Below are 27,922 nucleotides of genomic sequence, written 5' to 3' on the forward strand. Positions count from 1 at the left end.
TCTGGACCACACCCAGTTCGTGTTTGTAAAAGGCAGATCATGTCTCCTAAACCTGACAGACTTCTTTGAAGCGGTCACCACAGCCGTAGATGAGGGTAAGGTGGTTCACACAGCCTATCTAGACCTCGCCAAGGCTTTCGACACCATCTCCCACTCTGGAATTAAAGATAAACTCACTAAACTAGGTATAAATCCGTATGTCACAAGATGGGTTGCCAACTGGCTCACTGACAGAACCCACACTGTGAAAGTAGCAGATCCAAATCCAACTTCAGAACAGTGACAAGTGGAGTACCACAGGGTTCAGTCCTGGGTCCTCTCCTGTTTGGTGTCTACTTCTCTGAAGTACAGGCTAACACAGAAGGTCTTTGGCTAATGAAGTTCGCAGATGACTGCAAACTAGGAGCCATAATCAAAACTACAAAAGATGTGGACATCCTACAAAAGGGCCTCGCTGAGAAAGATGCCTGGTGTCAAAGCCATGGCCTCAAGCTCAATGCCAAAATGTGCATTGTCATCCCTTTTGGTAAAAACTCTGTACCCATGAACTACCACATTGGCGGTAGTCTACTTAACACCGAAAGTGTGATAAGAGACCTTGGGACACAGGTGGACAGTAGTCTCTCCTGTGATAATCACATTGCCACAGTAGTCAGGAAATCCTTCTACGTGGCACACCTCATCACAAAAGGCTTCTCATCCAGGAAAAAAAGAGGTCATTGTTCCCCTCTACTCGTCGCTCATTAGACCCATTATAGAGTACAACGCCCCTTTTGGTATGTACCTCATAAGACATCTACAACTGGAAAGGTCGCAGAAATACCTTACAAAAAGGATTACCGGCCTCAAACAGATGCCCTACGCAGACCGTCTAAAAAACTGCAGCTTTACTCAGTCGCATATCGCCTACTCAGAGGCGATCTCTGCCTAACACACAAAGCTATGTCAAACCCAGAGCTTTTGGACATGCTCCACTTAAAGAAATCCCAATCCCTCTGAGCTACACGCTCTAGGGACCTAAACCTTGACACCACAATAAAAAGAACATGCTGAAGGGATAGATTCCTATCCCAGACACTTCCCATACTCTGGAACAAACTACCTATCTATATCAAACAAAGCTCCTCATTAGCACTCAAGAAAAATCTTGATGATTGGATGGGAGATAGGAAATTCACCCTGGGGATCACTTTTGTTGCTCTGCTCGACAGTGGCACGGGAAAATAATTTTCTTGGGTGGCGAAAGCCAGGGTACCTTTTGGCTAGGCTTATATACGCCCTAGGGCGAATAGCCTAGTACCTACCTATGAACCCAAATGCCTGACGTTTCTGTTTTTCTACCTGGAGGAGGAGCTGGGGGAAGAAAGCTGTGTTTGAAGCCTTGAATGCAGACAGGTCTGCAAGTAAGTTGGCTGAGTAGCCTGGTGAATCTGATGTCATCACGCATGCCCTGCACATGATGACATATGGAGTAAAAAAAAATTAAAAACAGGAAACTAAAGGGGCCACTCGGGAATTCGTGGCACCCCAATATTCTGACCTCAAAACCAGTATTTACTTAGAAATTCAGCACGGTTGAGAGGTACGCCTACAATGAATTCTATAATGGAGACTGAAAGAGAAACAACTGTAAAGCATATCTGCTAGTCATGTCTTCCTAATCTGGCACACAATATCAAAACATGCAACTATAAACAGTGATAGCTAGAGGGAGAGAATGCAACATTTTTCTGTTGACAGCATGATTACAGAAGTGGAAATTCCAACAATGACGAAAGCAGGTGGCCTTCAAAGTCAGATTACTTCATGCATCACTGGAAGATGTATCTGTTCTATTTTATGTCAATATAGAATGCTCCAAATATCAAACTAAACAAAAAGCCAACATCAAACAGAATAAAAAATGGGCTAAGTCAAAACAGTACTTAATTCTGACTCAATTATCAACAGCTCAAAGTACAGAATCAACAAAAATTTAACATTTATATACTTACTTTTACAGAGCCACCAATAACTTCAGTAACTTTTCCTCGATACCAAAGTGTGTCTGATCCTCTTACAGCACAGCCATCTCCATTCTTCCAGCAGTAAGGCTTCAGAAGGCCTTGAAGTTTGAACTTTTTCTGGATGTTATCCATTAATATGGCTAAATCAACTTCTAAATAAATGACAAATTTCAGATTTGTAAGTGACCTCTCAATAATTTGGACTACATACAACAAATATGGTTATATAACATTGGCTAAGGGAAACTAGAAACTATTTAGTTATTTACTTATTTGTTAATCAGGATACCATAACTCAGCTGATATCCCCTCTTCAGCAGAGTACCAGAGAGACACGCTCCAATTACAGTTAATTTTGATGACCACAATTACAAATACAAAAGTTAAAATGTGAAAATTTTTAGCAGAATTACATTAAACAGTGGGTGAGGCAGTGCAACGCAATAAAATTAAAATAAAAGAATACCAAGTTATACTGTCGAACTTAACCATTAAGTATCAGCATGACACCTGTGTAACAGTAGCAAGCTACATTATCTATCCATTACACATCAGCATGACACACATACAGCAAGGTAAACAAATGGGCTGGTCTGTTTAGGTAAAGCAAAATGAGCAAGGAAGTTTAAAGATGAACGACATATTAGGTATACTGAAGATGGGCAAGTGATCAAGGTAATGAAATGTAGGACAGCTGAAGGAGGAGTTGATATTGGATAATCACAGGAATTTAGTGTAGCAGAACTAGCTTACCTGGTTGGGACAGCATCCCTAACACCATATTTCTTGGGTGGCTCACGGGAGAAAACTCTTCAGAACAGTGGACCCCCAAAAGAGGCCCTGTTCCTGGAGGCCAAATCCACTTTGTAATGAGTGATAAAGGTATGAGGCCTTGGCCATGTTGCTGCAGCACAAATGGTATCAATTGGTAGTCTCGGCCGAAAGGCAGAAGAGGTTGCTATGGCTCTTGCAGAATGACCTTTTACTTTTTCGGGGAGTTCTTTGTTTCGAGACTTATAAATAATAGTAATAAAATCTGATAGCCATTTTGAAAGTGTGACCTTTGATACAGGAGCACCTTTCTTGTAGTCTGAAAATGATACAAATAATCGATCAGATTTTCTGAAATCCTTTGTCCTATTAAGTAGAAGCGTAACTGCCTATGTACATCTAGGTGGTGTAGCATATACTCTGCCTTGTTGCCATAGTTGGGGGGAAAAAACTGGTAGGTCGGTCAATGGATTGGTTCAAATTAGATTCCGAGCATACTTTGGGTAGAAATGATGGGTTTTTCGTAGGGATACCCTGTCTTTGTGGAAAAGCATGTAGGGGGCATTATTGACAATCCCTGCAGCTCTGAGACTCTTCTAGCAGAAGTGATGGCTATCAAAAAGATTGTCTTCCACTTTAGAAACTTTAGATCACAGGATGATGCAGGTTCAGAAGGGGGAAGAATCAAACGGGATAAAACAGCGTTTAGGTCCCATGGTGCTGCAGGGGCTTTAATGGGTAGTCTTAACAAGATACTGCCATTAAGAAAGGCCTTGCAAAGTCTGTGGGACATCTAATTTGACCTGATTGACCTATGTGGAAATTAGATATCGCTACTAACTGAGCTCGAATAGTAGCAGCAGCTGTGCCCTAATTAAATAGCTTTTCCAGGAAAGGAAGGCACAGGGGCAGAGAAGGGATCAATGCGGTTATTCAAGATCCATGAAGAAAATCTCTTCCATTTGCTGGCATATAACATCCTCATTGAAGCCTTACGAGACAAGATCAAGATATGTTTAACTGATAGAGAGAGGTTAGGGAGCCTGGCTACATTTGGAATCAGAGCATCCAAGCCATCAATTTGAGGGATTGAAGGGAGGGGTGGAGCATTTCTGATGCATGAATCAGAAGGTCCGGAACTGGGCCCAGAATCCACGGTTCCTGCTGAAGATGAGGCCAAAGGAAGGGGAACCAGATCTGATGAGGCCAGTAGGGGAGATGTGTATCAAATTCCTTGCCAAGGAATTGGCTTTCTGAAGAACATTGGGGTATTAACGGAAGGGAAAGAAAGGCAAAGAAGAGACCAGAGGGCCAATCGTGTACAAGTGCATCCCTTGGTGACTGCCCCAGAGGGGGGATAAGGGCGAGACAGTTGCTGCATTTGGCATTCATGAACGTGGCAAAAAAGTTGCAGCAAGGCTGGCCCCATTTGCAGAAAATCATCTCTGCTGCTTCTTGTTTTAGGGACCACTTCTGAGGCATCAGAATAGCTCTGCTGAGTTTGTCTGCTATCATGTTGGATTTCCCTGGGGATGTGCGTTGCTACCAGAAAGCATTGGGAGGAGGCCACCCACTGCCATAATCTGAGGGCCTCCCAACAAAGGGGGATAAAGACCTAGCTCCTCCTTGTTTGTTTATATACCACACAACCGACATGTCTGTCTGTATTGCAATAGTTCCTAGCAAAAGACAGTCTTGGAATGCTTGCACTGCTAGAAGCACTGCCCTCATCTCTAGGATACTGATGTGCAAATGGGCCTAGTGATCCTGCCAAGTGCCTTGGACTGTCTTCCCCAGATAATGCCCCCCCCCCCCCAAAGCGTCCGTGGTCACTGTGGCTAAAGGTTGTGGAAGAACAAAGAATCAACCTAATGTCACATGAGTGGAGTGAAGCCAGTAACGAAGGTCTATCTGGCAAAATTCTGTTATCATAATTTGGTGGGACATGGGTAGATCTTCCATGGACCATTGAGTGAAGAGGAGCCACTGCAGGATTCCCATATGCAGTCGTGCTAATGGAATCAAGTCTATTGCTGCTGCCATGGTCCCCAAGATTTTCAGGACTGTTCTTGCTTGTACTTTTTTCTTTGAAAGTAGGAAGCTGACTTACTGCCACAGGACTTGAACTCTTCTGAGGTGAAGTTTTGCCATCATTTTTGTTGTAGCTAGATCTGTTCCTATAAAAACAATATGTTGAGATGGCAACAAGGCAGATTTATTGTAATTTACTGTTATTCCAAGGTGAGAGCAGAGCTGTAAGGTGGTGTTGCTTGATTTTATTAATAAATGCTTGGTGATGGGGGTTAGGAGCCAGTCGTCTAGGTACAGAAACACTCGGAATCCTAGCCATCTCAAGTGAGCCATGACCACTGCCATACACTTGGTGAACACTCTGGCGGCTGTAGTGAGACCAAAGGGCAGAACTTAAAACTGATAGTGACTGACTCCCAGCCGAAAGTGCAAATGACTCCTGGATCGCCTGTCCATTTTTATGTAGTAGCAAGCATCCTGGTGGTCTATAGAACACATCCAATCATCTTGTCCCAGAAAAGGGAGTTAGTGACTACACTGTTACCATCTAGAACTTTGATTTTATTACTGATTTGTTTAACTTGCTGAGATCCAGGATGGGTCTCCAGCCCCCTGTATTCTTTGGAAATAAAAAGAACCTTGAGTAAGTTCTGGATCCTATTTGGTCTGCAGGGACTGTTTGGATGACTCTCTTGTCTAGCAACATTTGTATTTCTAGACTTGCCTGTTCCCTTTGACTGGGTGGAACGTCTGGGATGCTTTTTATGTTTGGGACAGGGAAGGAAAAGGGTAGAGAGTAGCCTCTGGATACGAAGCTTTGTAATAACTTGTCTTTTGTTATTTTTAGCCAAGCTTCTGGGTACAAAGATAAGCAACCTCCGACTGACGGACAGGTGGACCTCCTTTCAGGAGTGCTGAAAGGGCTTACCATGGAATGATTCCCCGTCGCTCTGATTTTGTGGACCCCCTCTGCTGCATGGTCGGCATCTTCCATTACTGCTTTCCCCTCTGCCCCTGGAGAAAGAATCACCAGCTGTGTCCTGAAAAGCCCACTGGGATTTTCGGAACCACATTTTTCCTCCCTTTTGACCTTTTGGGTAAGGTCTAGAAGGTAGGTAAAAATGGACTTCTATGGCAGAGAGAGTTTTTCCTTCTTGCTCACACCTTGTTAGTATGTCTTTGACTTTTGGCCTGAACAAGGACGAGACATCATAAGGGGCATTAACAACGGAAGATTTAAAGGGCTCTCCAAAGTCACACAAGCGCATCCAGGAATGTCTCCCTACTCACTCCATCTGCTGCATAAGAAATGAGTCTCATGGAGGAGCTGACAACTGAGTTTAAGGTGGAGATCCGAGAGGAAATCTATTTCTGATACCCCTGCAGCTACTGAACCTTGGAGAGTATCTCCTAGCTCTTTCAGGAGATCTCTCTGAAGTCTGGCAAAGTGGGTGAGATAATTCAACGATCTGATTGTAAAGCTTGCTGAAGAAAAGGTGCGTTTTCTGTATCTGTCCATCGTACGAGACTCCTTGTTCAGTGGATTGACAGACAAGGACGTCTCTGGAAGTTCTTTTTTGGTGGCTGCCGCCACCACCATAGCATCTATTGGGACACCTTTCATAAGAAAACTCTTATCTGTAGGGGATGTTATGAATTTATTTGGCCGCTGGGGAACAGGCTCCACTGAGTCTGGAGACTCCCACACCTTTCGACAAACTAGGTTCATAGAAAGGTGGAGACACCTAAGTGGTGGAAGGGCGAGACCCAAAAGCCTTCAGGTATACAGACTCCTCAAAAGAGTTGATGGACTTCCAGCCACCTCTCTAAGAATCGCCAGGATGTCTGCGAAGAAGACATCTTCAGAGGGTGACCGTGGGGACCATTCTGACTCATCAAGGTCTGTATCGGATGTGATGGACTCCTCTGGGGAATCTAAATACTTCCTCTTGCAAAGTCTCTTAAGAGGGACCTCTTCAGAAGGGTATTCTGGAGAGGTTTCTGAAGAGAGGGGTTCACCCAATGGGGCATCCTAAGGCCTAGGTTCTCTGTGTGTCTGTGGATGCAGTGGTTCCAAGACAGACACTGGTGCCTTTGGGGGAAGAATGTCAGGACCTGAGAGTGGACCTGTCTGTGGAGACAGCAACCTAATCATCACCTCAAAAGCCTTCAGCTCCTGATCAGAGGAAACCTCCAGCTCCAAAAAGAGCCAGAAGGCATCCCCAGAACCAAGGAGGTTGGCTCCAAGGCCGATGTAGGAGCAGAGCTCTTCCGCTCTGAAGCCCCAAGAGGCAACTTCGGATCCGATCACTGTCCAATCAGACTTTCCTCCCCAGACCCAACCAGAGACCATCGGCTCCTAGAATCCTCAAGTTCAGAAGGAACCAAGGATGTCAAAGCAGTAGTCAGGCCCGAAGATCCTGGAGCAGGTCTTGGTTCTGACTGCTCCACTACAATCAGTTCCAGACATTCTGGCTCCAAGATTCCAGGTCGGATTGGAGGAGGAATTGATGGTGAAGGGGAAGTCTTGGTCGGTACTAAATCCCTCTGGGTTGGAGCTGACAACAACTTGGCAAGCGCCAGTGTCCTTAATAGCCTCAGCACCACACGACACACATCATCGTCAGAAAGGCTCCTTGAGCATCAACAGGAGGGAGCAGGAGATCTAATTCTCTAACTTAAACGAGCCTGTCAACAAAAAACAAAACAGAAGGAAGCCCTTTAACTAAAACGGGCTTAGAAATGCCAGTTTAAGGCAGGATAGGAAGAGAAAAGGACTAGAGAAAGAAACGTCCAACAGCAAAAACCAACAAAAGCGAACACTCTAAAACTAGTTAAAGTATCTAGCAAACTCAAGGAAAAGTATTTATATTAACTGACAATTATCCAAAAACAAGGAAAGAAAAATTTCACTCAGCCGGAGCCAGTATGGAAGCACCCGATCTTGTTTAGCGGTAAACGAGATCTGGGGAGCTTTCCTAGGACAAGATAGGAAAGGGTTACAGCCCCAAGCTAGTGGAAGACCTCGAGCTTTTGTACAAGCCCGAGTCGGAACCATTTAAGAATGAAGGCGAGATAGGACAACATCACATCGGCTGTTTTCCAAGACAGAAATTTTAAGTCAGATTTTGCCGAGGGTTCAAAGGGTTGTTGAGTTAAGGCTTGCAGTACTACTGTTAAATCCCAAGGAGGTGACGGATCTTTCAATGGGGGGGTCTGAGGAGAAAGGTACCCTTTAAAAAGGCTATACATAATTTGGAAGCAGTGAAGCAAGAAGCATCATCTCCCGAGTGAAAATCTCATATGGCTGCCAACTGTACTTTGTGGCAAAAATAGCACCTTCTTTAAACAGAGAAGCTAAAACCCCAATACAGAACAAATATAGAGGCAGTAAAGGTATAAAAAAAAAAAAAAAAAAAAAAAAACAGTACAGTTAATGTAATTTTGCAGGGCTGAAATTGAAAATCTTTTCCCACCTACTCTTGTAAATTCTCTTACTGGAATCTTTCTGTGAAGACGAGTATATTATGAGGCACATGTTTAAAAAGTAAATTGCAACACAAAGAATCACTTTTTATTTTAAAGTTTAATACTTTACACCCTAAGGGGTTAAACAGGGAGCTTAATTGGAAATGGCTCTTGTAATGAGGTTTTAATTGTTTGACTGGTTATGTTTTGTATATAACTGAAGATGTTGGAAAGTAATGGTATACTCTGTTAAAGGCACTGGACGAGGCGCTGGAGAGAAGGAGTAAGTGTATTTTACAGCTTTTTCAGTGCAATAAATTGCTTTTTTGGATCTAGTCATTTTTGAACTGGTTCCTTTACTTCCAAGAGTATATTATGAAACTGGGAAGAGAGCCTGGGCTGTCTAGCTATTAATGGAACTGGGGAAAACATGCGGTTAGTTTGTGGGCTTGAATACTGAAAAGTTTTATCCCCGAAGGATGTGACAGAAGGCCTGGACTAGGGTTCAGCATCCAAGGAGTATAACGAAGATGAGAACAAAGGAATGGGAACCAAACCTTGCAATGCCAAAAGGGGGTAATCAGGATAACCAAGCTCTTCAACTGGATGGCTTTCTTTAACAATTTTGGAATCAGCGGTACTTGGGAATAAGCGTAAAGGAAACTGGAGGGCCATGCATGGACTAGAGTATCTCTTGGTGACTCACCCAGAGGTGGGGGCGGATCAGGGCAAAGTACCTACTGCATTTGTTGTTGTGGGGGGGGGGGGATAGATCATGGCAAGGTTGGCCCCAACAATGGAAAATTTTTTTCACCACTGACTGTCTGAAAGATCAATCATGAGGCATCAGAATGGACCTTCTGAGCTTGTCTGCTGGTACATTGGATTGTGAATTACTACCAAAAAGTGGTTGGAGGGTATCACCCATTGCCACACTCTCACAGCTTCTCAACAAAGGGGTTAAGATCAAGTGTTTTGTCTTGTTTGTTGATGTACCAAACCACAGACAGGTCAGTTTGAATCACTATGGTCTCCAGAGGCAGAACATTTTGAAATGCCTATAATACTCGGACTGCTCTCATCTCTAGGACACAGATATGAGAACTAGTCTTGAGGGGACCACATACCTTGGACTGTTCTTCTCAAAAAAATCCCCCAAGTTGGGAGACATCTGTGGTTACCGCGGGAGACAGAGCAAAGTGGCAACTTTATCCAACTGTATCGACCATTGAATATGGTTTTTGCATACCTGAGTGAGTCTAACTTGGTAGGAAAGAAGTTGCCAAAGAATAGACCTCTAAACAACTAGAGTCCATTGGAGAATATGGATATAGTAATGTGTTAAAGGGACTAATACTATCTACCATGGAACCCGAAGATATTAGGCACAAAGAGAACTGCAGAACTTGTACCAACGAAAAAGGTTTCTTTATTAATTCAAGTTAAAAAAGTCACAGTAAGCTTTGTTTTAAAGTGATTTTTATAACTTGGATTAATAAAGAAACCTTTTTCGTTGGCACAAGTTCTGCAGTTCTCTTTGTGCCTAATATCTTCGGGTTTATGGCTGGAGCATTTTTGCTCTCACAGGCATGGACTTTCTTACATTTTTTGTGATATCTACCATGGAACCTAGAACCTGCAGAACCAGTTTGGCTGGAGGAGTAGGATGAGAAAGGATTTCTTGAACTTGAGATTTGATTGTGGCCACATGATGCAGGGGTAGAGAAGCAATCTGACATATTGTGTTCATGTGAGCACAGATGAACTCCAAGCTCTGTACCCGTACAAGCTGTGATTTGGCAATGTTGACTCTAATGCCTAGAGAGCTGCTACCACCGTCATACACTTTGTAAACACTCTGAGGGATGTAGTGAGTCTAAAGGGCATGTCTCTGAATTGACAGTGACTGGCACTCAGCCGAAAGACCAAGTGGCTTTGGGGGGGGGGGGGGGTCTTTTCTGATGTGATAGTACACATCCTGAAGATCATTTAAACACATCCAATCATCCTTCTTTGAAAAAGTTAGAATGAATTGAACCATGACCATTTGGAACTCTGACTTCCTCACATATTGATTCAAAATGCTTAGACTCAAAATTGTTCTCAGGTCCTTTGTCTTTTTGGCACTAAAAAGAACCTCGAGAACTAGAAAGCCCCGAACCCTCTCTGGTCTGATGTGGCCTTCTGGATGGCTATTTGGTCCAATAGCTTCTGAATTTCTTCAGATGCAGCTTCTCTCTAACTGGGTGGAATGTCTAGAAGCCAGCTTCTCTTGGAAGGAGGAGTTTGGAAAAATGGTATAAAGTAACCACTGTGTATTATGTTAAGCACCTAAGAATCTTTTGTTATAGCAGCCCAGGTGTCTGGATGCAAGGACAAATGTCTCCCAACTGCTTCCAGAGGGGAACAGTCAGGCAGTCCTTCAGGGGTGCTGAAAGGGTCTATTGGGAAAAAACTCTTGGAGGCCCTGATTTTGCAGGCTTTTTCTGCTACAAGGACAGCGTCTTCCATTCGGACTCCCTCCTCTACCTCTGAGAGATTGGTCTCCATGTGGATCTTTGAAAGAGCACTGGGATTTACAGAACCACATTTTCTTGCCTTCTCTTTGACTCCTTGAGAAGAATCTTTGAGGGGTAGAAAAGAGAATTCCTACAGCAGACAGAGTTTTTCCTTCCTGTTCACTGTGAGTAAGTGCTTCTTTCACAGAAGGGCCAAACAAGGAAGTTCCATCAAAGGCAGCACTGATGAAAGAAGACTTGAAAGGCTCTGCAAAGTCACTTAACTGCATTCAGGCATGTTTCCTTATGGCAATGCCTGGACCAGCTGCCTGCGAGGTACCTTCTGCTGCATGCGAAATTAGCCTCATGGACGCATTCATTATAGATAAAAGAATGGCCAGCTGTGAAGAAGATATTTTCTAATCCTCTGGAGATATGGACTCAGAAAGACTCTGACAACTCCTTAGTCAAATCCCACTGCAGTATTGAAAAGTGTGCCAAATAGTTAAGGGACAGCAAGGCAAAGGTTGTTGATGCAAATACACACTCTTTCTAAATCTGTTCAGCACCCTGGACCCTCTGTTAGAGGGATGGACAGAGGAGCGCTGTTCTGCTAGCTCCTTCTTGGTCGCCACAATGATTGCATTACAGGGACTCCTTTGTTCCAATAAACTCCGTCTTTCTAAGGATGTAAAATTCTCTCTGGTCGACATGGGATTGGTTCAACAAAATCCGGTTCCTTCCACGCCTGGCAAGAGACAAAATTGATAATCTCACCAAAGACGAGATGGGCTAGAACCACAAGCTTCCAGAAATACCGACGCCTCAGGAGAAGGGTTATCTGAGGACCAGTCACCTTTTTGCTTAAGGATTTCCAAAATGTTTCCAAAGGAGACATCATCAGGTGATGATCTGGATGACCTTTCACCTCTGTCAAAGTCAGTACCTTCTGTGAGGGATTCCAGAGGAGAATCTATTTGCCTCCTTTTATACTTTCTCATTCTATGAACCTCCTCAGTGGATGCTCTAGTAATGTGTCTGAAGACAGAGGTAGTTCCTCTATGGGGACCACCTGGATGCCACTTGATACTGGCTGTCACTGTGGAGTACGTCTGATGGGAACCGAGCTTGGAGCCAAAGAAGGATAGGATGTAGGATCACAGGATGTATGATAGACTGGATCTCTAATGAGAGAACACCCTCTCCACAGCGTTGAAGTCCGACGCGACTGACCCAGGAAAGCCATAGCCGGCTGCATCAGAGCTAAGACCTCTAAAGTAGGCAAGCCATGACTCTGACCAGATTCATGTCTTGAGGAGGAAGCCTGACCTGAGCTACTTAGCGGTGAGGCTCCAAGTGGCAAGGAAAACTCTGACAACATCGGAGTTGATCCTGGCCCCATGGATCTGACGCTGATGCTTCGGTTCTGAGACTCATCCCAATCCAAGGGAACAGGAGCAGAACTGGTCATGTTGACAATCGGGATCGAAGGTGTAATTCTCTTAGGCTACAACACCAGTAATATTGGATCATGGGGCCACGAAACTGAAGGACAAATCAAAGAAGGAGATGCAATTTTATGGGAGGTGAATGAAAGGCTCACGGATCAGATGGGAGATGGAGTCTGTATAACAACCATCTGGATCTGAGCTCTGAGGAATTTTCTCATCATCCTATCCAGTTCCGCTTCAGAAAGACTTCTGGAGGACCTGAGAGATGAGGTGGTAAACTGAGGTCTGGAGTGCTTCCTCAGACTTTGCATAAGAGGGGAGTGAGCCAAGTAGATACAGGGTCTATGACAAACTTGGGAGAATGAGTTATTGGCATCTGAGAAGTACTAGAGCTTGGATCAGATGTTTACATATCTATGGGTTGAGCAAGAGAAGTACATGAAATGACTATCTGATCCGAAGGCTTAGGATTTGTAGATTTCCTCTTTGGATCTGAAGAAGCCAGATCCGAAGACCTCCACATTTTTTGTGGAGACTCTGAGAATGTAGCTGTTTTTGGAGACATAGGAGGTGATATTTTTAAGCCTTGGAAGCCTGGGAAGATTTGCTGGGGGTTTAAGCCCCACAGCAGGGAATAGTAACCCTTTGAGGACTAATTTGTTTCATCTGTCAGCAATAGCTCTGGAGTTAAATCCACACAAATGGAACAGTTCATACCCAGGTGTGCTGCTCCTAAACAATAAACACATTCCCTGTGGGCATCTGAATTTGGCTCTGAGTTAGGCGACAAGCCACTGCTATGCTGTATTCATCTGTGCAATCCAAGGAAACTGCTGCATTCTTCTAACCAGAAGTACAATTTTATACTGTATTTTGCCCTTTTAAACTGCGTTTTTGCTATATTGCTGATTTTTAAAAAAAAACTTCTTGCTAATTTGTTACACTTTGTGTCTGCTGTGGCATACACTAGATTCAGAGCTGCCGACTCTGGTTGTTTGTTAAATTGAGCACTAAACCAGGTTATCATTTCTTGGAGAGGGCCCCCCTGCACCTTGTGGTACGAGAGTGCTGTAAGGACACATCTGATTGAAGGTTGCTGGCACGTGGCTCAGTTTTGAGCTTTTGTATTGGTTAAATTGTTTAATTTAGTTTGCTCACTGTTTTAACACAGTTGCACACAGTTAGGCATACAGCCACTGCTCTGCTGTATTCATCTGTGCAAGCTAAGGAATCTTTTGCATTCTACTAACCATATGTACAATTTTATACTGTATTTTGTACTTTTAAAATGCATTTTTGATATACTGCTGATTTTTTAAAAACGTTCTTGATGATTTTTGCACTTTTTGTCTGCTACAGCACATAACTAGATCCAGACCTGCTGAATCGAGTTCTGTCTCAGGCTATCTTTTGTTGGAGAGGACCCCCCCTTCAACCTTGTGGCAAGAGAGGGCAGTTGGGACTCCTCTGATTGAAGGTTCCTGGCACAGAGCTCAGTCCCTTCCCCCAAACATCTTTATTAAATGTTGTCATATGACAAAGGCAATCTTACATTTATATAAATGAAAAACGTACAAAATTATACCACTTTAGTTCCAAACAGTTTACATCACAGACATCCTTTAAACAGCTGTAGCTGCAAACATTATACATCACTTATAAATCCTCCAGTTAAATCAGTTAAACATTATATGGCTCATTCACATCCTCCCTTGTAAACCTTGTTCTTGCTCTACATATACTGTTGCCACAATTCCCAGTTTTTCCTATGTAGTTTGCTCCTTCATTTTCTAAACATCTCAATTCCAGTTGTTTTATCTCTGTTACTATATTCACTACTTCTAGTAAAGTTGGTCTAGACTTTCATTTCCATTTTCAAATAATTGCTTTTTTGGCAGCCACCATAATTAGACTCACCAAGACTTTACTTTGTCAAGGCAATTCAGATTCTGTATCATAACAAAAAAATCCTCTCCCCAGTAAGTCCAATCGGCTCACCCAGCATGTCTGACAGAGCGGCCTGCAGGGAATTCCTAAAGTCTGCCAGCTCATTACACTCCCAAAAAATATGTTCCCAGCCACCTCTTTCGTGCCTGTCACACCTCCAACATTTGCTATCCACATGAGGAAAAAATGCTCTGGAGTCTACTTGGGGTATAAAAATACCTATGTAAACACTTCCAGGCAAAAATCCTAAATCTTCTAGATTTTGTTGGTTATTTGGGAGATACAGATACATCTCCCACTGACTCTTTGTGAATTGCTTATCCAATCTCTCTTCCCAATCCTTTCTAAGCTCCTCTGATTGATTCTTATAATTATGTAATATTTTACATGCTTTACTAATTATTCCTTTTTTAATGGCAGCTTCTGTTCTAGATTCTACATAAAACTCTACCAGTGCTGGTCTTTCATTTAGGAGCCCCCTATTTCTTTATCTTCGCCTATACTCTGATATCAGTCCTTAACACGGAAGGCAATCTCTAACCTACAGTCCAAATAAAGTCTTGGCCTCTTCCCATTCTACTACCTGTCCCTTTCTAGTTATTTGCTACCAATACCTTGGTTCCTTTGCCGGTTTTCTCCAATAATTTCCAGCCCCTATTGCCTATTTTCTGTACCCCTGACTGCAGTCATCCCTACTGACAAAATCTATTTTCTCCATTCTCCTGCTGGTTTGGTTCTTAAAATACTCCCTGCTATTTTATGAATATAATACTCTGTATGATTGTGGTTGCTCTCCAAGAGTCTGCATCCAAAATCCTAATCTCTTCTTACTCCTTGAGCTTCCTTCCTGTGTCAGCATCATTCCTTTCCACTTGGAATTACAGTTTACTGCTTGTGCTATGTATAAGAGTCTTAACTGTGTTGCTTTAAATATCCTCTCATTAGGTAGTCCTAGTCCACCTTGTTCTATTGGTAAAATCAGCTTATCCCACTTGACCCTTGCTGTTTTCCCTTCCCAGATAAAATGCTCCAACTCTTTTTTAATTACTATCCACAACTTTTCCTCTGGGTGATAAAAATATGCCTGGCCTGTGTATAAGACTAAAGGAACTAGAAACATTTTAAAGACTTGTATGTTAGTATCCATATTCATGTAACAAAACTTCCAGTTTCTCAATTTTTGTATTATCTTCTGTTTAGTCTCTTCCCACATATCCTTAGCTGCCACCATACTCCTAAATACTTCATTTTATAATGTCCCCATCTGTATGGATATTGTTGGGCCAGTTTGTGTGTGGGTGCACAATTTACTGCTATTGCCTTTGTTTTAGCTTCATTAATTTTGTATCCTGAGAAAACTTGAAACTGTCATAAATGTTCCATAACACTGTAATGTCTTTTTCTGGTTTTGTCATGTATAAAATAATATCTGCAAATAAAGCCAACTTTTCCTGACTACCATACCAATTATATTCTTGAATTTCTGAGTCCCTTATTTTCTTTCCCATTGGTTCCAAATACAATGCAAACAACAAACTGGAAAGTGGAAAACCCTGCCTGGTTCCTCTATTCAAGAAGAAATTATCAGAGAGGGCCCCAACCACTTTAACTCCTCTGATTTTTCATATATTCTTCTAATCAACCTTCTAATTGCATCAGGGAAAGCAAACACTTCCATTGCCCTGCTCATGAAGTCCCAGTCTACTCTGTCAAATGGTTTCTCAGCATCAGGACCCACCAAAAAAGTGGTACTTTTTCACATTCTGCTTCCCTCTGGATAATCAATGTTCTGTTAATATTGTCAGATGTTTGCCTCCCCTCCATAATACCACACTGATCCATATCTATCAATTTTGGTATCACTTTTGCCATTCTTTTAGCCATTATAGACAAACACTTTATAATCATGGTTTAATATTGAAATGGGCCTGTATGAAGCTGGATTCGATGGATTTTTACCCTATTTAGTTATTAGCATTACCACTGCTTCTTCCAGGACGCCGGTACTTCTCCTCTTCTTAAAATACTGTTAAACTAAACCTTCCAGATCTTTATCAGTTTTTTCCCTCCTAACTTCCAAACTTCCACAGGAATACCATCTATTCCTGGGGACATTCCTGCAGATTGGTTATGCACAGCCATTTTTGTCTCATCCCTTCCTAGCTTGTTAGTAACCGAGACTCGTATACCTCTAACTTTGGCATATTTAATTCTTTCAGAAACATTTCCATTTGTACCTTTTCTTGATTTCCACATTTCTGTTTTATACAAATTTTCATAAAATTTCCGAAATATTTCTAATACTTCTACAGGGTCTCTGGTTATCTTCCTTGTTATAGGCTCCCTAAGCTTGGTAATTGCCCTTTCCACTTTCTGTTGCCTGAGATGTTGTGCTGAAAGTTTTTGTGCTCTAGAATTATTATCAAAAAACAGTTGCTTAATAACACTCTTTCTAAACTTGTGCATATTATTGAAATAATCCCTTATTTTCTGTTTAGCATTCTGCAGTTGCTCTTTTTCTTGCTCTGAGAGATTCCCCATATTTTGCAATACTTTAACATTTCTCAATCTCCCTAAATAATTCTTGTTACTGTTTAACCACATCTCCCTTTCTTTGATTTCCAACCTAGCTTTAAACTGTAAACAAATAAAGAAGCAAAGAGGTTCCAAAATCCACAACCGAATTGAATATATTAAAACAATAAATGTGAAACGCTTTTCGTCCGGTCGGATCACTGGACTTCTTCAGACAAAAATAGTACACAGACACCAAGTTTAAATACAAAAACTTTTCCCTCCACTCAGTTATCTACCCAATCAAATAAACCACATAATTTAAAACTTATTAATCAAGTAGCATTCACTACTAGTACTTACCCCTGTTTTAACCATGTACATTGATATTCATTAAGATATATCCCCATTTAAATGGCCATGCTTTTTAAAAGTCACTTCATAATACTACTTTCCATATTTTAAAAACATAGATGTGTAAATACTGTTCCTAAAATACAAACAAAAAAGGAACTGTTAAATAGTTAAAAATATCAAATTCATCTAGTGAGACTTCTCAGTTTTAAGATACAGGCAATAGAAATCACTTAATTTAAGCCTGGCTTTCTACTAGAGTCCAGGCGTAACTGCCATAACGCTTCCTGCCTTTCTAGAATTAAAGGGAAGGGGCCACCTCTTAGATTATATTTTACTTGGTCTATCACTCTAAAAGTAAAGGCATGGCCGGGTGACTACTACAATGCCTTGCCAAAGCATTCTCATTCTTGCCTTTGCTTATACTATATATATGCTCGTAAGCCCTTCCCTTAAGTTTTCTACTGATCTTACCAATATAGTATACGCTGGGCACAACTGGCATTGGGGAATATAGATCACGGATTTAGAATTACAATTGTACCTTCCATTTATTCTATATATTTTATCTCGAATTGTAGAAGTGCAACCTGATGCCTGGCGTTCGTACGGTTATTTGTCTACGCAGTTCTACCAGTGACTTCAAGTTCCTGCCACGTTTAAAAATTACAGATGGTTTTTCACCTATTTTAACTATCATTTCCTCAAGTGAAAACACCCTCCAATTTTTAACCAAAATGTTCCTTATACTGTTAGCATCTACACTAAATTGGGTTATAAAGCTAGAGGCATAGTTCACCACCTGGGTTTGTTTCCCATTTCTGACGTTAAGGAGGTTTCATTATAACCAGTTCCATGTAAAACCCCTTCACTATTTGCCAAGTCTAAAATAGGTTTGTACAGTCTCCTAAATCTCTTTTGTTGTACTTCCAAAGTGAGCTCCACAATTAAATATTCAGGATAACTCCTACTTAAACATTTGTTTCAAGGTCCTACATTCCTCTAAGAAATCAGCTTCTTCCGTAACCATCTTAGCTGCACGCACCAACTACCCTCTTCACCACTGATTTCTTTTGGGGAAGGGGGTAGGAGCTGGTAAAGTGCAACATCGAATATGAATAGGTTTTATTTCAGAAGATTCTTGCTAAGAAAGCTCCTTTAATAATATCTTTCGTTAGTAAGATATCCAAATAGGATATACAATCTTCCTTAAAAGAACTAGTAAACTTATTCAGTAGTCCCATTTAAATGTCCTATCAGTTTGTCTGCTGCTAAATCCATCGTCTTTAAACAAGTTAAAAATGTCATCCAAAAATCTCGTATAAAAATGGATGACAAAACATTAGGGTCATTGAACACGTAGGTAAATTCCCAATGGGCCATCACCAAGTTAGCCACACTTGCCCCATAAGGTGAGCCCATTGCTACACCCATCTGTTGTAAAAAAAAATTTCCTTTTAGTTAAAATTATGTCCAAAAGTTCTTCAATGAATCTAATCTCATTGTCTGGTGGCTCACGAAATCTCATTCTATGCGTGACCCATTCAATGCCTATACTATGTGGTATTGAAAAATACAAATCTGTAACGTCTATGGTTAAAAAATTAACCTCCTGTCTAAAACGCACAGTGTTAATAGCTGCCAAAAAAGCCCATGAGTCTTTACATATCTGTTTCTCTTTTTCAACGTATTTTTTTAAAATACTGTCAACATACTTTGCATTGGCATAACTGATAAACGACCTTGCGTCTACCAATGCTCTTATGTCATTTGGGGACACCAAATAGTGTAGGGACCCCTAGGTGTTATAATGGTCAAGAAATTTAATGTGGATACATCAATCAGACCTTCAATAAAAAGGTCATTCAAGTAAGTCTTTATATTACTGCGGGCTCTGTTCATTTCGTTAATGCTCACTTTGTTATATACATTATTCTCCAACATTTTTTCGTTCTGGTATTATACTCTAACATCCATCACTGCTAACTCACCCCCCTTTGTCAGATTTTAGCACCTGTACTGGAAGGCTTCGCAAGTCATTCAATGCTTCCTTCTCCTCAGAATTAATATTCACCTTCTCTTTGTGTGTGTGCTGTCTCATTAAACCCCAAAGTTCAAGTTCACACAAGTTTTCATACAACAGTAGGAGTGGGTGCACTGGGGGGGGTTAAAAGTACTCAAAACCCTTAAACCAATATTTTCTGCACAGTTGTTCCCAAATAAACATTAGGTTCATTTTATGAATAAACATCTTTAAATCAATCAGCATTTTAGATAAATTAAAATGACTAGATGGAACAAAAGTAAAATCCTTAGAAAACAATTACACCAATAATGGGTTAACTTCATAGCTGGAATAATTATAAATGTTAAAGTCACCAGCAAGCTTTGACAAAGTTTTACACTCACGAGTATCTTTAACACAGTTCATCAATACAGTGCTCGTTACTTCTTCCTTTTCATGTTGTTCTTTTTGAAATTCTTGTTTGATCCCCTGGTAATGTAGAACCGTTGATGATTTTGGCCCTGTTCATACCGAAAATCCTGTTGTTCTCCTCACTGCTGAAAATTCACTTTATTCTGCCTAATGTTTACATTGGGTGAAGACAGACTTGCCGGTTGTTCTTCCGCAACATTTCCATTCACCTGGGATGGATTCTGGGCAAGTGTCATCACCATTCAGACCAAGGTTCGTGTTACTATTGGCTAAAGGTTGTGCTGAGCAGCCAATAGTGTTCTTTTGTTGTAAAGGGTGGGGTTTAGGGAAAGCTACCCCAATCCTACAGTCAGATAAATCTCTATTAAGTTTCTTAATTTTTACTTCAATATTCCTGGCCATCTGTTTATCAATGGACCCAAAAATCCTCTTGCAGTCATATGGTACCTTGGGAAGTCACTATGGGATTGCACTTCTTTATTCAAACTTGTGATTTCCCCTGATAAGATGTCGATCAAAGACTGGTGGTGTTTGGACATGAGCGAGATTAACTCAAGCCCGTGTCTGTTAAATAGAGCAATAAGTTCACCATGGAAGTCTGACCCTGATTCTAAACCATTACGGTATTGCCACGATCGAAGACTCTTTGGGACAATACCCTCTCTGTTGCATTCTGCAAAACAGCCCACCTCCAGCTGAAGTTTTCTCAGTTTCATAAGCTTAGTGTCTAGTAATGCTAACTTAGACACTAGTGGTTCATTTCCTCCAGCCGGCTGCCCCAGTTCACCAGTTAGATCTTCTAAAGTTGGGAAACTCTTTTATCCAACCAACAATGTCGGGGACCCAAATAAGCCCTTAGGAAGTTACTGGAGGTGTGGTATTCGTTCTCCATACATTATTTTCATTTGTAATCACATTTGAAGTCACAGGTTGTAAGTATACTCTGTTGTTCAAGTTATTTTCCGTTAAGTTAGTACTATTTGGTGAATTAGGCTCTGTACCAGTCATTAAATTAATACCTGGTGTCTATGTCCCAAGCTGACACTGTTGGCTCAGACCATCCGCTCTTACTGCAAGGTCCACGAGCCACTGATTCATAGCTGTAATGAGTACTGTTAGATTTCCAATGTCACTCAAACTGGTTTGGGACATCTCTGAGTGTTGAGACAACAGTTCCAAAGATGAATTAAGTAAACCTCCAGCTGCTATTCTACACACAATACAAACCCAGTAAAGGAAACACTGAAACAGCAAACAAAGAAGCCCAGAGGTTCCAAAATCCACAACTGAATTTAATACACTGAAACAATAAATGTGAAGCGCTTTTCGTCCCGTCGGATCACCGGACTTCTTCAGACAAAAAATAGTACATAGACACCAAGTTTAAATATACAAACTTTCCCCTCCATTCAGTTATCTACCCAATCAAATAAACCACATCATTTAAAGCTTATTAATCAATTAGCATTCACTACTAGTACTTAACCCTGTTTTAACCATGTACATTGATATTCACTAAGGTATATCCCCATTTAAATTGCCATGTTTTTAAAAGTCACTTCATACTACTACTTTCCATATTTTAAAAACATAAAAAAAAATATGTTGAAAAAGAGAAACAAATATGTAAAGACTCGTGGGCTTTTTTGGCAGCCAAGGCATTGAATGGGTCACGCATAGAATAAGATATCATGAGCCACCAGACAGTGAGATTAGATTAAGTGAAGAACTTTTGGGCATCATTTTAACTAACAACTTTGTGATGTTTGAAAAGGAATTTTTTTACAACAGCTGGGTGTAGCAATGGGCTCACCTTGTGGGGCAAGTGTGGCTAACTTGGTGATGGCCCATTGGGAAATCACCTAAGTGTTCAATGACCCTAATGTTATGTCATCCATCTGTTTTTATACGAGATTTTTGGATGACATTTTTATCTTGTTTAAAGGTGATGGATTGTCAGCAGATGAACTGATAGGACATTTAAATGGGACTACTGAATAAGTTTACTAGTTCTTTTAAGGAAGATTGCATATCCTATTTGGATCTTACTAATGAAAGATAATATTAAAGGGTCTTTCTTAGCAAGAATCTTCTGAAAGAAAACCTATTCAAATTCAATGTTGCACTTTACTAGCTCTCACCCCCTTCACCAAAAGAAATCAATGGTGAAGGGGCAGTTGGTATGTGCAGCTAGGATGGTTACAGAAGAAGTTGATTTCTTAGAGGAATGTAGGACCTTCAAACAAATGTTGTTAAGTAGGGGCTATCCTGAACATTTAATTGTGGAGCTCACTTTGGAAGTACAACAAAAGAGATTTCAGGGGGGGTGTATAAATCTACTTTAGACTTGGTAAACAGTGAAGGGGTTTTACATGGAACGGGTTGTAATGAAACCTCCTTAATTAACGTCGGAAATGGGAAAAAAAACCCAGATGGTGAACTACGCCTCTAGCTTTATAACCCAATTTAGTGTAGATGCTAACAGTATAAGGAACATTTTGGTTAAAATTTGGAGGCTGTTTTCACTTGAGGAAGAATTGATGGTTAAAATAGGTGAAAAACCATCTTTGTTTGTCTTTTCAGCTTTTCCCGGTTAGGGGTCGCCACAGCGGAACTTCAGTCCGCTAATGATTGGCAGTAGATTTTTATGGTGCCGAGTTGCCAGCCCGACGCCCAAACTTCAACGGAGGCACGCCCAGTCATGCATGTCTTTCGAACGCCACTCGACCGTGGGGAAGACATGCAGACTCCACACAGAAGGCACTCCAGCCGAGAATCAAACAGGAGAACATCCTGCTGTGAGGCAACAACGCTACCGCTGCACCACCACGGCTTTCAGGTGAAAAACCATCTGTAATTTTTAAATGTGGCAGGAACTTGAAGTCACTGGTAGAACTGCCTAGACAAATAACCCTATGAACGCCAGGCATGTTTAAATGCGAGGCTTGCAGCCTTTGCAGTTAACATGGCATCAGGTTGCACTTTTACACTTCGAGATAAAATACAGAATAAATGGGAGGTACAACTGTAATTCTAAATCAGTGATCTATATTGCCCAATGCCAGTTGTGCCCAGCATACTATATTGGTAAGACTGATAGAAAACTTAAGGAAAGGGTTTATGAGCATATATATATATATATATATATATATATATATATATATATATATATACATACATACATACATATATATATATATATATATATACATATATATATATATATATATATATATATATATATATATACATATATATATATATATATATATATATACACATATATATATAGTATAAGCAAGGAAGGGCATGAATGAGAATGCCTTGGCAAGGCATTGTAGTAGTCACCCGGGCCATGCCTTTACTTTTAGAGTGATAGACCAAGTAAAATATAATCTAAGACGTGGCCTCTTCCCTTTAATTCTAGAAAGTCAGGAAGTGTTATGGCAGTTGCGCCTGGACTCTAGTGGAAAGCCAGGCTTAAATGAAGTGATTTCTATTGCCTGTATCTTAAAGCTGAGAAGTCTCACTAGATGAATTTGACATTTTAACTATTTAACAATTACTTTTGTGTTTATATTTTAGGAACAGTATTTACACAGCTATGTTTTTAAAATATGGATAGTAGTATTATGAAGTGAAAAACAGCAATTTAAATGGGGATATATCTTAGTGAATATCAATGTACATGGTTAAAACAGAGTTAAGTACTAGTAGTGAATGCTAATTGATTAATACGCTTTAAATAATGTGGTTTACTTGATTGGGTAGACAACTGAATGGAGGGAAAAGTTTTTGTATTTAAACTTGGTGTTTGTCTACTATTTTTTGTCTGAAGAAGTCCGGTGATTCGACCGGATGAAAAGCACTATTTATTGGTTTAGTATTATTAAATTTGGTTGTGGATTTTGGAACCTCTTGGCTTCTTTATTTGTTTGCAGTTTCAGTGTTTCATTTACTGGGTTAGTTTTAACCTGCACTTTAATTTTATCCCACTCGTTAGCTGTGTTTTCACAAGCTAGTTCTATCTTCTCTAGTAGCTCTTGAATTAAGTCCACAACCCATTCCTTAAATTCCTCTATTCAACCGATAGGCAGGAAAGCACCAGTTTCTCTTTTATTTCATTACCTTGCATTTTTATTTCAGTTATAGTCGCATGATCTGAAACAGTTATTGGTGTGTTTCAAGATCTTCAATTAAATGCACGTGTTCCTATCAGATATAAAATCTATCTGGCCTAGCCCAGTTTTTCTATCTTGGAGAGAGACAGAGCTCAGTTTTGAGCTTTTTTTTTTGGTTAACTTGTTTAATTCAGTTTGCTCACTGTTGCTACACAAGTCACGTGTTTGCATAGGTTTGCACTTGTTTTAACACAGCTCCACAAAGTTAGGTGACCAGCCACTGCTCTGCTGTATTTATCTGTTTATGGGTAGTGAACCTCCATGCACCATCATGTACCACTGCAGAGTGGGGGTAACCACTAGCGGTTATAGATGCAAAAACATTTTGCTGGCTGGCTCGATGTAACCATGTTAAGGGATTGTGGTCTGTAGCTACAGTGAATTTCCAACCAAACAGATAAAGATGAAGTTTGCAGTGCCCACACTATGGCTAAACATTCCTTTTCTACAGCTGCATAGCATTCCTCCCTGGGTTGGAGCATATGACTGAGATATACCACCGGGTGCTCTTCTACCTCTGAAGAAACCTGGCTAAGTACAGCCTTCACCCACTGGTTTGAAGCATCCACATGCACAACAAATTCTTTCCTGTAATCTGGACTGGCTAACACAGGGGGTCCTCCCCAAAGCTCCTTTAATTTTCTGGAAAGCCTGCGCACATGTTGGGATCCTCACTACTTTAACTGGCTTGTTTTGCCTAGTCCGGTCTGTGAGGGGAGCAGCTACAGTACTATAATTGGGGGCAAACTTTCTGTAGTACCCTGCTGACCCTAAGAATGCCCTCACCTGCTTTTAGGTAACAGGGGCAGGTCATTCCTGAATGGCTTCCTCTTTGGCAGGTTCTGGCCTGATCTTACCATTTCCCACTCTATGTCTCAGGTAGGAGACCTCTGCCATTCCCATCTGACATTTGCTGGGCTTAATGGTCAACCCTGCCCTCTGTAGTCTGTCCAGAACCTCCCTGACATGCTGAAGGTGCTCTTGTCAGGAATAGCTGTAGATGGCAATATGATCTAGGTAAGCAAGGGCAAAATCTCCTGCTAAGATACGATCAACCAGCCTCTGGTAAGTCGCTGGGGCATTTTTCATACCAAAAGAGCATCTTCGTGAACTCATACAAACCAAAAGGAGTCACAAAGGCTGACTTCTCTCTAGCACTAGGAGTTAAGGGCACCTGCCAGTAGCCCTTGTAAGATCAATAGTGGTAAGATACTTAGCCGCACCCATCTGCTCTAGAGCTTCATCTGTCCTAGGCATGGGGTAAGCATCTGACTCTGTGTGATTAATTTCCTGTACTCCACACAGAACCTGGTGATGCCATCCTTCTTTGGTACCAGCACCACTGGGGAGGCCCAGGGACTACTACACTCCTGGATTACCCCTGGTTCCAACATTTCCTGTATCTTCTCAGAGTCTGTTTTCTGTTCAACTCTCTCAGGCACCCTATAAGGGGCCTGCTTAATAGGCCTTTGGGGTCCTGTATCCACATGGTGCTGCATCAGGTGGGTGCACCCTGGTTTCCCAGAGAACATACCCCCAAAACTCCTGTAACACTGCTAGGATTTCTCGAACCTGGGTAGGGGATAGCTGCTGGGACATTGCTACCCCTTCCACTGGGGTGTCAGTCCGTGCCTAACTGAAGAGATCAGTCACCAGATCCCCCAAGACTCCTCCTGCCATCCACTGCAAATACTCAGCACAAGGGCCTCCCTATCATGGTAAGGTTTCATAATGTTAACATGATACAGTTTGTGTTCCTGCCTCCTGCCTAGCAGTTCTACCATGTAGTTAACATCATTGACCTTCCTTACTACCTTGTAGGGTCCCTCCCAAGCTGCCTGCAGCTTCTTGCGTCTGACACCAGATCCCCCAAGACTCTACCTGCCATCCACTGCAAATACTCAGCACAAGGGCCTCCCTATCATGGTAAGGTTTCATAATGTTAACATGATACAGTTTGTGTCCCTGCCTCCTGCCTAGCATTTCTACCATGTAGTTAACATCATTGACCTTCCTTACTACCTTGTAGGGTGCCTCCCAAGCTGCCTGCAGCTTGTTGCGTCTGACAGGAATGAGAACCATTACCTGCTGCCCTACAGCACACACACTAGCTCGAGCATTACTGAATACCAGACCTTTTTCTTCTGTTGGGTTTCTGACAGGTTCTCCTGGGCCAAGCCCATGAGCTCCCTGAGCCTTGTCCTGAGGTTTAGGACATATGCCACAACAGACGCCTTGTGGGACTCCCACTCACACTCATCTCGAATAAAATCTAGAGGTCCCTTCACCCTATACCCATATAACAAATCAAACAGTGAAAAACCTGTGGATTCCTGGAGAACCTCTCTGTAAGCAAACAGATGGGGCAAATATTTGTCCCACTCCCTCTTGAACTGGTCTGCAAATGCACGTAGCATCATCATGAGTGTAAAGTTTAACCTCTCAACAAGACCATTAGTCTGGAGATGGTAGGGTGTGGTCTACATGTGCTTCACTCCACAGTACTTCCACAGATAAGCCAGTAGGTCTGACATTAAATTGGCACCTCTGTCAGTCAGTATTTCTTTTGGGAAACCTACCCTGCTGAAAATCTCCAACAAAGCATTTGCCACCTTTCCTGCCTCATTGGAGGACAAAGCCAATGCCACAAGATATTTGGTAGCATAATCTACTACGACTAGGATACACTTTTTCCCTGTGGAACTTGGGGTACTCAGAGGCCCCACAATATCCGGAGCTACCCTCTGAAATGGCTCCTCAAGCACAGGCAAATGCATTCAAGGAGTTTTCACCTTGTCTCCTGCTTGCCTACGTTTGGCACTGCTCACAGACCTTGCGTTACCCTGCTACATCTCTAGAAATCCCAGGCCAATAAAAGATCTGCATAATATGTCTCTTTGTATGTTTTATGCCCATATGACCTGCAAAGGGAATATCATGGGCTATGGCTAGAAGTGCCAGATGGTAGGCTCTGGGCACTACCAACTGCTGTATTCTCTCACCCTCTAGTCTTCCCTCAGGGGTCCACTCTCTATACAGTAACCCTTTGTTCCAGTATATAGATTCCCCCTTCCCTTGAGAATCAGGTACCTCACTAGCTACCTCCCCCAGGCCTTGTAATGTAGGGTCTGAGAGCAGAGCCTGTCTCAACTTTCTCTCTGTAACCCTTCCCAGCTCCCCTTCCACAGGAAGTCTGGCATCCTCCGAAAGCAGTGCCTCACTGTCAGCCCAGGTACTACTACTACTAACCTCTGCCCTTGCAGTCACTCTGTCCAAGGAAACATCAGTACCTACAAGCAGCTGTGGCTCACCTTCAGTCTCACTGCTACAGGGTAGCTCCCTCCCTAAAGTAACCACCTTCCCAATCCTGGCTGCAAGTACTCGGCCTGTCTGGGTTTTCCTCAGGCTACCAAACCCACATGCTCGTCTCCAACCCGGATTGCATTTAACTGCATGTACACAATACTGCAGTATCAAAATCATTCCCTATCAGGACATCTGCAGGGATATCCTCAAACACACCTACTTGCATGCTTCCTTTTCCACCCTCCCAGTCAAGGTGAACCCTAGCCAAAGGTATTTGGAATGAGGTCCACTCCTAAAGCTCTGACTGGAGTAGACTGTCCAAGCAAGTAGTGCTCTTCTGTAACAATTGCAGGCCTCACAATGGCTAGGTCAGGAGCTCTCTCTCAGCTTTGGCCTTTTTTCATCTATTACGATAGGATATAACTTCTTGTGGTAGTTTGGTACCCTTGTTGTCCTGAGACAACTTACTGCTGGCATTTTGTCATTCCCACTTACTGGTTCTCCCACCTATGATTCAACAACTTGCTTCTGTGGACATCTATATGCTACATGGCCCCACTGGTTGAATTTAAAACATTTAACCCTTGGTTCTGGACATGTACCTGGACTAGTGGCTTCCCCTGCTACTGCAAGACTCTGTTGGGGCAGTCTGGGCTGCCCACCATGGATTCTCTTAGACCCATGAGAAGCACTGGGTGTCCCTTTCCTGTGCAGCGATGCCCTGTTTGCCAGGTATAGGTCTCCCTTCTTACCCAACTCATCTGCAGCAGCGCATTACCTATCAGCTAACCAGATTCTCATGTCCTCAGGCAAAGTGCTAAGGGCTTGTTCCCTCACCAAAAGGTCTGCCAGCCCTTCAAAAGTGGTGACCGCACATCCACTCACCCACCTATGAAAATAAGTGCTTAGTTCAGCAACACATTCACACACACTTTCATCTGCCTTGCGTCTATGCTCA

General features: G+C 41.9%; 1 protein-coding gene across 2 annotated transcripts in view; it reads right to left on the reverse strand.

The window, feature by feature from the left end:
• Positions 1 to 27,922, reverse strand: part of RNF17 (ring finger protein 17) — a 3,936,714-nt gene that overhangs the window by 1,418,253 nt on the left and 2,490,539 nt on the right. For both annotated transcript variants that reach the window (XM_044073290.1, XM_044073289.1), the window contains one exon: positions 1,995 to 2,158. In XM_044073290.1, the coding sequence (XP_043929225.1) occupies positions 1,995 to 2,158 (164 nt within the window). The remainder of the gene's footprint in view (positions 1 to 1,994; positions 2,159 to 27,922) is intronic.

The sequence above is a fragment of the Protopterus annectens genome, chromosome 5.part1, assembly GCF_019279795.1.
Source record: "Protopterus annectens isolate FY-2018-M chromosome 5.part1, PAN1.0, whole genome shotgun sequence".
Lineage (NCBI taxonomy): Eukaryota > Metazoa > Chordata > Ceratodontiformes > Protopteridae > Protopterus > Protopterus annectens.